At 38.0% G+C, this 12673-nt stretch overlaps 1 protein-coding gene across 1 annotated transcript in view; it reads right to left on the minus strand.

Annotated features, from left to right (window-relative positions):
• RAB10 (RAB10, member RAS oncogene family) overlaps window positions 1–12673 on the minus strand; it is a 79089-nt gene that overhangs the window by 19688 nt on the left and 46728 nt on the right. The window contains exon 2 of the mRNA XM_007088928.2: window positions 8425–8485. Within this exon, the coding sequence (XP_007088990.1) occupies window positions 8425–8485 (61 nt within the window). The remainder of the gene's footprint in view (window positions 1–8424; window positions 8486–12673) is intronic.

Genomic DNA, 12673 nt, shown 5'->3' on the forward strand with positions numbered 1-12673 from the left:
GAAAAGAGTAATGCAATCTATTGTGGAAAGCCCCCCTTCCCAGTCCCCCCGCCCCTTTTTTTTGCCTTGGCCCTTAAGAAGTTTCTAGGTTAAGTTTTACAAATTAAGCACAGCAAAAGGGTTGTCCTTTAGAGATCATGTATTTATATCTTCCATTTTCCCCAATTCCAAATTCTTGTTTTATCTTTTATTAATCCTATTTAGTCACAAGGTACCTGCAATCAGGCATAATTTATGATTTCATGGGGGAAAAAAACCACAAAAATTTTGTTTCAACACCTTAGAAATAGTTTAGCTCTTTTCTGAACTGCTAAGAAGTATAAATCAACTAATAATTGTATACCCTGGAAGAGGAGTTAAAGTCTCCTAGCTAAAATCCAGTATGGAAATGTACTCACTCAGTAGTGCCTACTAGCTTTGGTACAGGAGGCATGGAAAACTTTTACTTTATTTTTTGTCATAATAACAATTTAAGAGATTTCTACAGCACCTCACTATGAACAGCCACCCCCAACTCTATCGTTCTTCTTCAACAATGAAAACCATTCACGTTACAAAATTAGCAAATTATACACCCATTTCGGTGTCAAATCTATAACTACATTCTCTACCAAGAGAGAACACACTGCAAAATAAACTACTTAGCTAAATCTAAATTAACGGCACTTAGGAGGTATAATACTGGTTAGATATGAAATGTCAATATAATAGATACTGAAATATTAATGGCCCCTCTGAAAAGAGAGTAATCACTATTTAGATTCAGAGCGAAGTTTCTGTTCTGATCCATGGCATTCTACTCCCATCTGCTCTCTGGTCTCCTCCACCTTTCCAAATCTCTTACACCCAAGAACCTTCCTTCCCTCTTTATATGCTTTCCCTGCAAAGTCTTTTTTTTTTTTTTTTTTTTAAGGCTTTCTATATCCCATTTTCATTTGCATTTACACATGCCATATATTTATACTTCCCAACATGACTGTATTCACCCCACATGATGATCTGGCTCCTCAGCTCCTTGATTTCCAATTACCTTTTTTCTGAGCCGTGCCTGGATACTCTTACCAGCCCCTACCAATTGTTAAAGCAAGCAATCATTTATTTCAAACCAGAAACAGTCCTTGCTCACTACCCCTAAGCTAACTGATGAGCCTCTGCCAGGGCTAAAAAAAGCCACAGCTGCTTATTCATTGCCCAAAGTATTTTTAGGCTTGCATGCACACATACATACACCCAAGATTAAAGACAGCAGGTTGACTCCAATAAGCAAAGCCAGGTATTAAATATCTGAAGAGCAATTAAACATTGTATATACTCACAATATATTTCTATGTACCATAATGCAGGTTTTAAGCCTATTTCAAAACCACTCAACTTGGGGTCGCCTGGGTGGCTCAGTCGGTTAAGCGTCCAACTTCGGCTCAGGTCACGATCTCATGGTTCACGTGTTTGAGCCCTATGTCAGGCTCTGTGCCGACAGGTCAGAGCCTGGAGCCTGCTTCATGGATTCTGTGTCTTCCTCTCTCTGCCCCTCCCCCACTTGTACTCTGCCTCTCTGTCTCTGTCTCTCTCTCTCTCTCAAAAATAAATAAAACACTTAAAAAAAAAAAAACACTCAACTTGGTTTTCGTCTCCTATTGTAATTGTTTTTCTTCTTGGGAATGCAAGCTGGTGCAGCCACTCTGGAAAACAGGAAGGAGGTTCCTCAAAAAACGAACAATAGAACTACCCTACGACCCAGCAACTGCACTACTAGGCATTTATCCATGGGATACAGGTGTGGTGTTTCTAAGGGACACATGCACCCCCATGTTTATGGCAGCACTGTCAACAATAGCCAAAGTATGGAAAGAGCCCAAATGTCCATCGACAGATGAATGGATAAAGAAGATGTGGTATGGTGTAATACAATGGAGTATTACTCGGCAGTCAAAAAGAATGAAATCTTGCCATTTGCAACTATGTGGATGGAACTGGAGGGTATTACACTAAGTGAAATTAGTCAGAGAAAGACAAAAACCATAGGACTTCACTCATATGAGGACTTTAAGAGACCAAACAGATGAACATAAGGGAAGGGAAACAAAAATAATATAAAAACAGGGAGGGGGACAAAAGAGACTCATAAACATGGACAACAAACTGAGGGTTACAGGAGGGGTTGTGGGAGGGGGGATGGGCTAAATGGGTAAGGGGCACTAAGGAATCTACTCCTGAAATCAGTGTTGCACTATATGCCAACTAATTTGGATGTGAATTTTAAAAAATAAAAAATAAAATTAAAAAAAATTAAAAAATAATTGTTTTTCTTCTCAGCCTACATTTAAGGTTTCTAAAATTACAACCCAGTGGCAACAGAACTTCCCTTACAGAAAATAATAGACACACAGCTAAGACAATCCTATTTCCCCCCCACTGACATATTATAAAAGGAGTGATATATGTTCCTAGGAACTAAAATAGCTTATTTCCTTGTTAGTCCCACATGCAGGGTCAAGGAAGCTGTGTACCCTGGCTGCTATTCTGACAGTTATTTTTAGTTTGGACACTGACAGCACTGGAACAGGCCAGAGACAACATCAATCTGCTCTGCAAAGAAGAGACCCCAAATTTCATAACTTTGTGTTTTTGGTAACATAATGAGGTTATTTCTTGCTCTGTAAATTAGATGTCAAATTTCTCACTGAAGTGTTTTTTGTTTTTAAAGATTTTATTTATTTCATTTTTTATTTTTTTTAAAGATTTTATTTTTAAGTAATCTCTACACCCAACACAGGGCTTAAACTTACAACCCCAAGATCAAGAGTCTCCACCAACGGAGCCAGCCAGGCATCTCACACTAAGTTTTACTTCAGCAAGACCTGGATTTCCTCATAGACATGCAATTTCTCTACTCAAAAATATGAGTTTTAATTATGTTTATCTTCATTTAAGAAAAAAGTCTGAAACCTGGCCTTGCAGAGTTTACATTCCAATGGGGAAAGAAACAAATAAATATATACTCCCATATTATGACAGATGCTAACAAGGTAAATAGGGCAGAGAGATGAAGAATGAAGTATGGGGGAAGGAAGAAGTAACCTAGATAGAATGATCAGGGAGGTCCCTGATGCTTAAGGGGAGTGGGAAGTATGAACAGAGGTCAACCAAACAAAGTCATTTAGTCACCAAATATTTATTGAGCATCAGTATTTGCCAGGCTCTGTTCTAGATGGTCATCACAATAACCACCAATCAGACAGAAAGAATCCCCACCCTCAAAAGGGGGGAAATAATGGGCACTTTTTAAAAATATGGTAACTTTAGATACTAAAAACATACTATGATAAAAATAAATTAAGATACATGTGACACTGCCTGAAGGACTGGGCTACTTTAGCTCAGCATCATGCAAGGCCTACCTCAGAGAACGTGGAGCTGTGAGATCTGAATAAGAGAAGGCAGCAGGACAAAGATCTGATAAAAAGCATTCCAAGCTGAAGAACAGTTAAAGCAGTACAAAGGCCCTAAGACAGGAACACGCTTGGCATGCTCAAGGGAGAGAAAATGGCCACACTGTTGGAGCAAAGCTGGTGAGAGATGAGGTCAGAACCAGTACTAACAATCTGACATTTTCAGTTTTTATTTCTGATGACATGGGAAGCTTCTGGAATAACGTGGTACTTCAGAATGTTCAGTCTAGCCACAGGTGGGGGTGTGGAGGTGGGGTTGTTTAAGGGAGATCTACAAGGCATGTACCAAGGTCCCAAATTGAAAAAGAACTTGCCATGTCCATGCAATTGAAAGGAGATCAGCTGGGGGTAGAGACTATATTTACACAAGAGAACACAAACTGATAAAGAGGCCCACTTTGTTAACTGTGGTAAAGAATTTGAATTTGGATTTGGAATTTAGACTTTCATTTGAAATGCAATGAAACGGGGCACCTGGGTGGCTCAGTCCGTTAAGCGTCCGACTTCGGCTCAGGTCACAATCTCGCAGTTAGCTGAGTTCGAGCCCCGCATTGGGCTCTGTGCTCACAGCTGAGAGCCTGGAGCCTGCTTCAGATTCTGTATCTCCCTCTCCCTCTGCCCCTTCCTAGCTCACTCTGTCTCTCTCTGTCTCAAAAAGAAATAAACATAAAAAAAAAAAAAAAAAAACTGAAATGCAATGCAATGAAACTCAAAACGGTTATAAATGGGGAAGGAATAAAAACCATGATCTATATTTGATTGTATTTGGAAAAAAGATTACTCTGGTGTTATGTGGGAAAAGGCAAAAGAGAAGAAGGCAAAAGGGGGAAATAAGAACCTGTTAGGATATTAAGAGCCTACTTACTGCAGTGGCTCAAAGAAGTAGTAATGGTGGCTTGGACCGGGGGTGAGGGTCGGGGGTTAACAATGGAGATGGCAAATTGTATTTGGATTCTAGACATTATAAGATTGAATCAGAGGGCTTACCAAAAAGGATGTTGGGATTAAGGGAATGAGAAGAATCAAAGATGACTCCCTTACATAGATAAATGGTTAATTCTACAAAGTGACACTATTGATTTCTGGTTACTATGCTGATGTTAAATTGAAAGTACAAGATACAGATGCCAATAGTAACAAACATTTCTGACCACCCTCCCTTCAAAACAGAACAAAATGAAACAAAACAAGGAAAGGCAAATTTGAAATACTTCACTATGGCCATTTTCCTGGCAAGACCTACAACTCTATGGAAAATGTAGATAGACACTGTGGTGGAATTTCTAGAGATCTGGGATTTAAAAAGCCACAGCTGCCAACTTCGGCTCAAGTCATGATCTCATGGTTTGTGGGCTCAAGCCCCCCATCAGGTTCTGTGCTGACAGCCCAGAGCCTGGAGCCTGCTTTGGATACTTTGTCTGTCTGTCTCTCTCTCTCTCTCTCTCTCTCTCTCTCTCTCTCTCTGTCTCTCTCTCCCCCTCCCCCATGCGTGCTCTGTCTCTCTCTCTCTCTCTCAAAAATAAACATTAAAAAATCTTATTAAATAAATAAATAGCCACAGCTGCTTCTCTATCAGCCAAACAAATTTTAGGCCTACTCACATATGCCGTGGCCAGGGTGACACACATCTCCACCCTTAGGCAACAGATACACTAAAAGACCCCTAGAAATAAGACGAGAAGTGAAGATCATTCAAGTAAAGAAAAATAAATCTTTAGCGCAGACTGAAGAAAAGTTTCCCAAATCAATATTCAATCAAAGCACACAAATTTTTCATGCTGAAACAAGAATCTGAAAATATTCATTCAAACCAGAGACAGATAAAGATCACTGTGCTTTTTTTAGGAACTGGAAGCAAAGCATTTAACATTGAAGACAGCATTTTGAACTATGAACAACGGGTTTTTCATGCTAAAAGCCTTCTTGAATTATTGTGGCATATCCCAGATCTCTTAACTTGGAGCCTTCTCCTTGGATTGTCAGCATGCAAACTTTCAAAACCAAAGAAACAGAATCAGCTAGTACAATGCTAACCTCTTAAAAACCATCAACCTCAAATTTTAACCACTCATTCCTAATCTTTATTGGAAAATAGATATTTCAAATTAAAAGCGGTCAGTTTTATATGTGAAAACCTAGACTAAATGCAATTTTCCTTTTAAGGTGCTTTTACCCAAAAACGGTTATATTAATAATGTCTAAAATCAAACGATTCTAAATTAGAAATGTTACCATTTCTGTGCCATACTTGAGATTTATAGGTACAGTAGAAATCTTTTCTAGATTAATTACTGTTGCAAAACAAAGTGTTCTGGGAAGGCTCTCTTTTTAAAAAAGCAAGTGTTAGTTGTTACTGTTTACTTCTAGATGCTACAAAAACTAAAATGACAGGGAGAAAAAATATTTTAAAGTCACAGGACAAGAAACAGAAGGGAAAGTCTGTGGAAGACAGAGACTATAGGAGGAACAGGGCAAATTTAGTAGGGCAAAGGTTTTCTGTATTATATAGAGAAAACTGTATCCTAAAAAAGTGGTGTGTGCACTTTTGTGTCCATTGTACATACACTCACATACACATGTACATATATATTGAGTCACAGAGTCACAATGTAAAATATATCTGTTACCGCCAAAAAGTTTGAACAGTATTAGTTTAAGGTGTATACAGAGGAGATGCAGTTGAGAGGAAAGCCAATCAGTGTGGCAGAGCCTAGGAGGAGCTTGGAACACACATTAGATTACCCTGTAGGGTCAATGCTGCTGGGATAAGGCACTGGTGATAAAAAAGGGGGTTGGGGGAGAGTTGGTTGAAATTGAGAATAACTGACAATCTTCCCCTTGAGATCAGCTTTAATTATAAGGAAACAGAGTATGAGGCACAGTTCCTTTCCTGAGTTATTTCCCAAAGTAAAGAAAAAAATCAGTGATCATCAGGTGGACCATGTGTCAAAGAAAATCTTTAATAAAATGCCTACATTTTAGGGGCACCTGGGTGGCTCAGTTGGTTAAGCATCTGACTTTGGCTCAGGTCATGATCTCATGGTTTGTGAGTTTGAGCCTCGCCTCGCGTTGGGCTCTGTGCTGACAGTTCAGAGCCTGGAGCCTGCTTCGGACTGTGTGTCTCCTTCTCTTTCTGTCCCTACCCCGCTCGCGCTCGCTCTCTCTCTCTCTCTCTCTCTCAAAAATAAACATTAAGAAAAATTAAAGAGTGTTACTCTCAACCTTACATTCTGAGCATGTAATGCATCCCTGCTCTACCATTTACATGCTAAAGATCTTGGTTAAGTTATTTCAAAATCTGTCCATTTCATTACCTGTAAAACAGGAATAACCCAAGAGAAAAGAAAATATTTACCTACACAAAGATTTGTAGCAGCTTTGTGGTGAATAACCCACTTATGATGTAACAATGGAATAATACTCAGCAATAAAAAGTAATGAACTTATTGATACACATAAAATCATTCACAATTCTCAAAATAATTAATTATACTGAGTAAAAGCCAGACCTCCCTCCCAAAAAAGATGAGGAAAAAAAAAAAAAAAAAAGACATTATATGATTGTATTTATATACACTACTAGAAAATGGAAACTAGTCTACAGTGACAGAAACCAAAAGAATGGTTGCTTGGGGACCAGGAACTAGGAGGAAGAAGAGATTACAAAGAAGCTTAAGGTGATGGATTTGTTCATTACCTTGACTGTGGTGATGGTTTCACAGATTTATATATACATGTCAAAACTAACCAAACTGTATACTTTAAATATGTGCAGTTTATTGTTATATAAACTGTTATACCTCAACAAGGCTGTTTAAAAAATGGAATAACACATCTTGCAAGGTCATTTTGAGTATTTAATAGGTTAATACATACATGTAAAACACTTAATATTCACCACACAATACTGCTATTCTAATTGTAAAGTCTACGATTCAGACTTGAATACAAATTTAAAGAATTTCATTTTATTTCTATGGGGCAAACCCTACATAAACTAATTAAAAAGTTATAGGGGCGCCTGGGTTGTGCAGTCAGTTAAGCATCAGACTGTTCGTTTTGGCTCAGGTCATGATCTCCCAGTTCGTGGGATAGAGCCCGTCATTGGGCTCTGTGCAGACAGTGCAGAGCCTGCTTGGGATTCTCTCTCTCCATCTCTGCCCCTCCCCTGCTTGTGTTCTCTCTCAACAATAAAGAAATAATCTTTAAAAAAAAAAGTGATAAACACATTAAAGGAAATCTTCTCGCTTAAGAGTCTCAAAGCAATGAAAGGATATTAACTTTTCGTTATTGAGTGTGAGCAAAGTATGGTGCTAAATAAAGGCTCTACACAGATTATTTCATATAATCCTTAGAACAATGTTTTGAGATAAGTGGTATTATTTCTATTTTATATATGAAGACATAACAGCCTCACAGTGTTATGTAACCTGCTCAAGGTTCAAAGAGCAAGTGGAAAAGGTAAAACATCCAGCCAGATCTCATGGACTCCAGAGTCCATGTCAATATTTTTTTTTCCCTTTTATTTTTCTGAAAGAGAGCACAAGTAGAGGAGGGACAGAAGGAGAGGGAGAAAGAGAGACTCTTAAGCGGCTCCACGCGCAGCACAGAGCCAGAGGACATGGGGCTCGAGTTCATGACCGTGAGAGATCATGACCTGAGCCAAAATCTAAAGTCAGACACTGAACCGACTGAGCCACCCAGGCACCCATTTATGTTTAAAGTAATCTCTACACCCAACATGGGGCTTGTACTCATGACTTTGAGACCAAGAGTCACATGCTCTCCTGACTGAGCCATCAGGTGCTCCATGTCAATAATTTTTTTTTACTTCACTGAAAGAAGGTGTCCTGATTGCTGGCTTAACAAAGGAAAGTCTCACAGAATCTAAACAGGTGACAAGGAAGGATTTCACTGCCAATCCTTCAGGAACTTGGTATTCTATTTATAAAGTAGGTAAATTAGCATCACTTACCATATCTGTAGCTTGATCTTCTTTCCTTGTAATTCAACTGTTTTGATCTTAAAGTCTATTCCTACAACACAGAAGAAAAAAAGGTAAATTATATCTAGGGCTCTGAACTTGGCTCTCCCAAAATTAACTGGGAGTAAAAATAAAAATACACTTTTAAAATTTGTGTCTGTTTGGCTCTTGATAGCCTCTAAGTATGCATATTCTGAACAAATTATTCAATTTTAAACTTGAGTAATACAGATCCAACATGGCAGAAGAAAAACAGCTATATAAAGAGTTTTTACACTAAAGAAATGAAAAGGTAAATTTTTAAATATCTAATTTTTTTAAACTAAGCTCCACACCCAAGTGGGGCCTGAACTCACAACCCTGAGATCAAGAGTTGCATGCTCTACCAACTTAGCCAGTCAGGTACCCCTAAAATATCTAATATTTTAATGCAAAAAAAAAAAAAAAAGTTTCCCACTAGGGAAAAAAAATAGCCTTAACTAGCTTGCAAAGCAAAAACCTACTACCAGGGATAAAGAGGGTCATTTCATAATGATAAAAGGGTTAGTTCATTAAGAAGGCAAAAATACTAAATGTTTATGCATCTTATAACACAGAGCTTCAAAATACATGAGGCAAAAGTAATACAAATCTCCCAGATCTGTCTACTCCTTAATCAACCAAAATCTTCAGCTTGGGTTGAGTTTCCCACAATCAAATCAAAAGAAAAAAAAGGGCGATGTGCCTGGCATTTATAAACCTCAGACTTTGTCTACAGCCCATGTTTTTGTTTCTCTAGGAATTACTGAGACTCTGAACAAGACTAACAATTCCAATTAGGCATGCAATTTGCTAATTAACCTATATAACAAACCTAACAACCAATACTATTTCAGAAAACTTCTCCAAAGACAAGTGAAATTAGGACACAGTCTGAAAGCTCCAAATCTTTTGAGAGACAGAAACCAGGTACAATTGGAAAATTAAGATTTTTAGGCTGTTTTAAGTCACCTACCTCATCCTAGACCCCATGAGTTTCTCTTTCTCTCTCTCTCTCTCAATGTTGTCTATCCTCAAACTAATTAGCAGTGGTTAAAGCAGTTCTTCATTCTTTTCTGCACAAAAACTCTCCTAGCCTACCTCTGGGCCATTCATTCTTCAATCTTCATTACTAGTTTCTCCTTGCCTCTCTGAACTCTTCTAAAAACCGAAGTGAATTTTTCTATCTTTACCCATTCCCATGGTGATTTTCCCTAATTTCATGGCTTTAAATTCCAAATACGCACTGGTAACTCTCAAATTTATATCATAGCCCAGACCTCTCTCCTGAATTCCAAGCTTGAGATAACTGTTTATTGCCTATCTGCAAATCCCATCTTTCACAAAGACTCAAGCAAAAGTCCTTAAAATGTTTCATAAGGCCCTACACATTCTGCCTACCCCCCCATATTCCATGCTGTCCTCATAATTTTCTGTATCTTTCTTTGATCTAGCTAACTAGATCAGCTTCATTATTGTTCCACACACAAGTCAGAAAGATTCCCACCTCAAGAACTTTGCATATAACTGTTCTTCCAACTTAGACCACTCTTCTCCATTATGGCTCCTTCCCCTTGTTGTCCTTTCCTAAGTGGCAACATTTTCCCAAGTCCCCCACCCCATGTCCATTGTCTATTAATAATCCCTACCCTTCTTCCTTACTTTTTTTAACATCCCTTAAATATGCTGTATTTACTTATTCCTGTTATTTATTTTCTGTCTCCCTATGCAAAACTATAAAATCCACAAGGGTAGGAATTTTTATCTATTTAATTCAGTTGAATTCCCAGCACCTAGAGCCTGACATAAAAGCAGACATTCAAGAAGTATTTGAATGAAGAGATAAATGATGTTTTCTAGAGAAAGTGAAATGATACCCGAGAAAAGATACATATAGATGGGTGCCTCAGTGGCTCAGCTGATTGAGAGTCCAACTCTTGATTTTGGCTCAGGTCGTGATCCCAGGATTCTGGGATCAAGCCCCATGGTGGGCTCTATGCTGAGCATAGAACCTGCTTAAGATTCTCTGATTCTCTCTCTCTCCTCCTCTACCCTTCTTCCCTACTAGAGCACCAAAGAAAAAAATAAATAAAAATTAAAATTAAAAAAAATATATACATACATACACACACACACACATATATATACATATTTATTTATTTATTTTATTTCAGCATTAGGGTGAAACTTACCACTTGACAAGCTCCACACCTGTCCACTTAGCATCCAGATTTTTTGAGCCTCAGGCCAAAACACAAAGGATGAAAGTTCCAATGAGATACTAAAAAACTAAGCAAACCAAAATAGGGAACCTGAAGGAAACAGGGACAATGCAGAGAAAGAGAAAAGATAGTTCCTTTTATCTTCTCGGAACAAGAGTGGTGGGGGCAGGAAAACGAACTTGAACCAGAAAAACTCTTGAAAATTAAGGGAAAAGAAAAAGGAAGTGGAAGAAATAATATATTCAACAGGAAGACCAAGAGAAAACGGAGATCTCCTAGAAAATATTAACAAAATGACCAAGAATGGAATTTATGTGATATATGACAAGTTAGAAGATCAAACCAGGAGGTCTGATATTGAACTAACATAAGTTCAAGAAAGAACAAAGAAAATGACACATAGAATATAATAATTTAAAAACTGTGCGAAAGGGCGCTTGGATGGCTCAATCGGTTAAGCGTCCAACTTCAGCTCAGGTCATGATCTCGGCAGCTCATGAATTCAAGCCCCACATTGGGCTCTGCTGACATTTGGACCCCAGCCTCTGCTTCAGATTCTGTGTCTCCCTCTCTCTCTGTCCCTCCCCTGCTCACACTCTGTCTCTGTCTCTCTCAAAAATGAAAACATTTAAAAATTTTTTAAAAATAAAAAAAAAAACTGTGCAAGAAATCTGCACAGCAAAGGAAACGATCAACAAAACTAAAAGGTAATCTATTGAATGGGAGAAGATATCTGCATATGACATATCCGATAAAGGGTTAGTATCCAAAATATATAAAGAACTTATAAAATTCAACACCCAAAAAACAATCCAATTAAAAAATAAGACGTGAACAGACATTTTTCCAAAGACATAGAGATAGCCAACAAACACATGAAAAAATGCTCAACATCACTTATCATGAGGGAAACGCATATCAAACTACAATGAGGTATCACCTTATACCTGTCAGAATGGCTAAAATCAACAACACAAGAAACAATAGGTGTTGGCTAGGGTGTGGAGAAAGGGGAATTCTCTTGCACTGCTGGTGGAAATGCAAATCGGTGTGGTCATTCTGGAAAACAGTATGGAGGTTCCTCAGAAAGTTAAAATAGAACTACCCTACAATCCAGCAACTGCACTACTAGTTCGAAGGGATATATGCACCCCAATGTTTATAGCAGCACTATCTACAATAGCCAAATTATGTAAAAACCCCAAATGTCCACTGAATGATGAATGTATAAAGAATGTGGTGTGTGTGCGTGTGTAACGGAATTTTGCTGAGCCATATGAATGAATGAAATCTTGCCATTTGCAACCACAAGGATGGAGCTAGAGAGTATTAATTATGCTAAGTGAATACCATGTGATTTCATTCATATGTGGAATTTAAGACACAAAACAAATGAGCAAAGGCGGGGGTGGGGGGGGCAGCAAACCAAGGAAGACTCTTAACTATAGAGAACTGATGGTTACGGGGGGAGGGGGGGATGTGTTAAATGTGTGATGAGAATTACGGCATGCACTTGTGATGAATACCAGGTGACATACAGAAATGCTGAATCGCTATATTGTACTAAAACTACACTGTATTTTAACTGGAATTTAAGTAAAACTTTTAAAAAATGGTGCATGAAAACTTAACAGAAGCAAAAGAATCTATTCTAGACTGACTCACCAAATGCTTGCATAATGAAAAAAATAGGATCTATACCAAGTAATATAACCATGAAATTTCAAGACACCAGGAATAAAGATATTATAAAAGCTTGCACACACATAAACTAAGCCATATTAAATAATCAGAAGTGACAACTCTGAACTTCTACTTCTCAACAGCCAACAGCAACACTAGAATACAGAAAGATAATGTCTTTAAAAAATATTTCAACCTGGGCACCTAACTGACCCAGTAGGTACAGCATGTGACTCTTGATCTCAGGGACATAAGTTTAAGCCCCACTTAAGAAAAGAAAAATTTTTTTTCAACCTTTTTCCAGTCAAAAATCAAGT

The sequence above is a fragment of the Panthera tigris genome, chromosome A3, assembly GCF_018350195.1.
Source record: "Panthera tigris isolate Pti1 chromosome A3, P.tigris_Pti1_mat1.1, whole genome shotgun sequence".
Taxonomy (NCBI): Eukaryota; Metazoa; Chordata; class Mammalia; order Carnivora; family Felidae; genus Panthera; species Panthera tigris.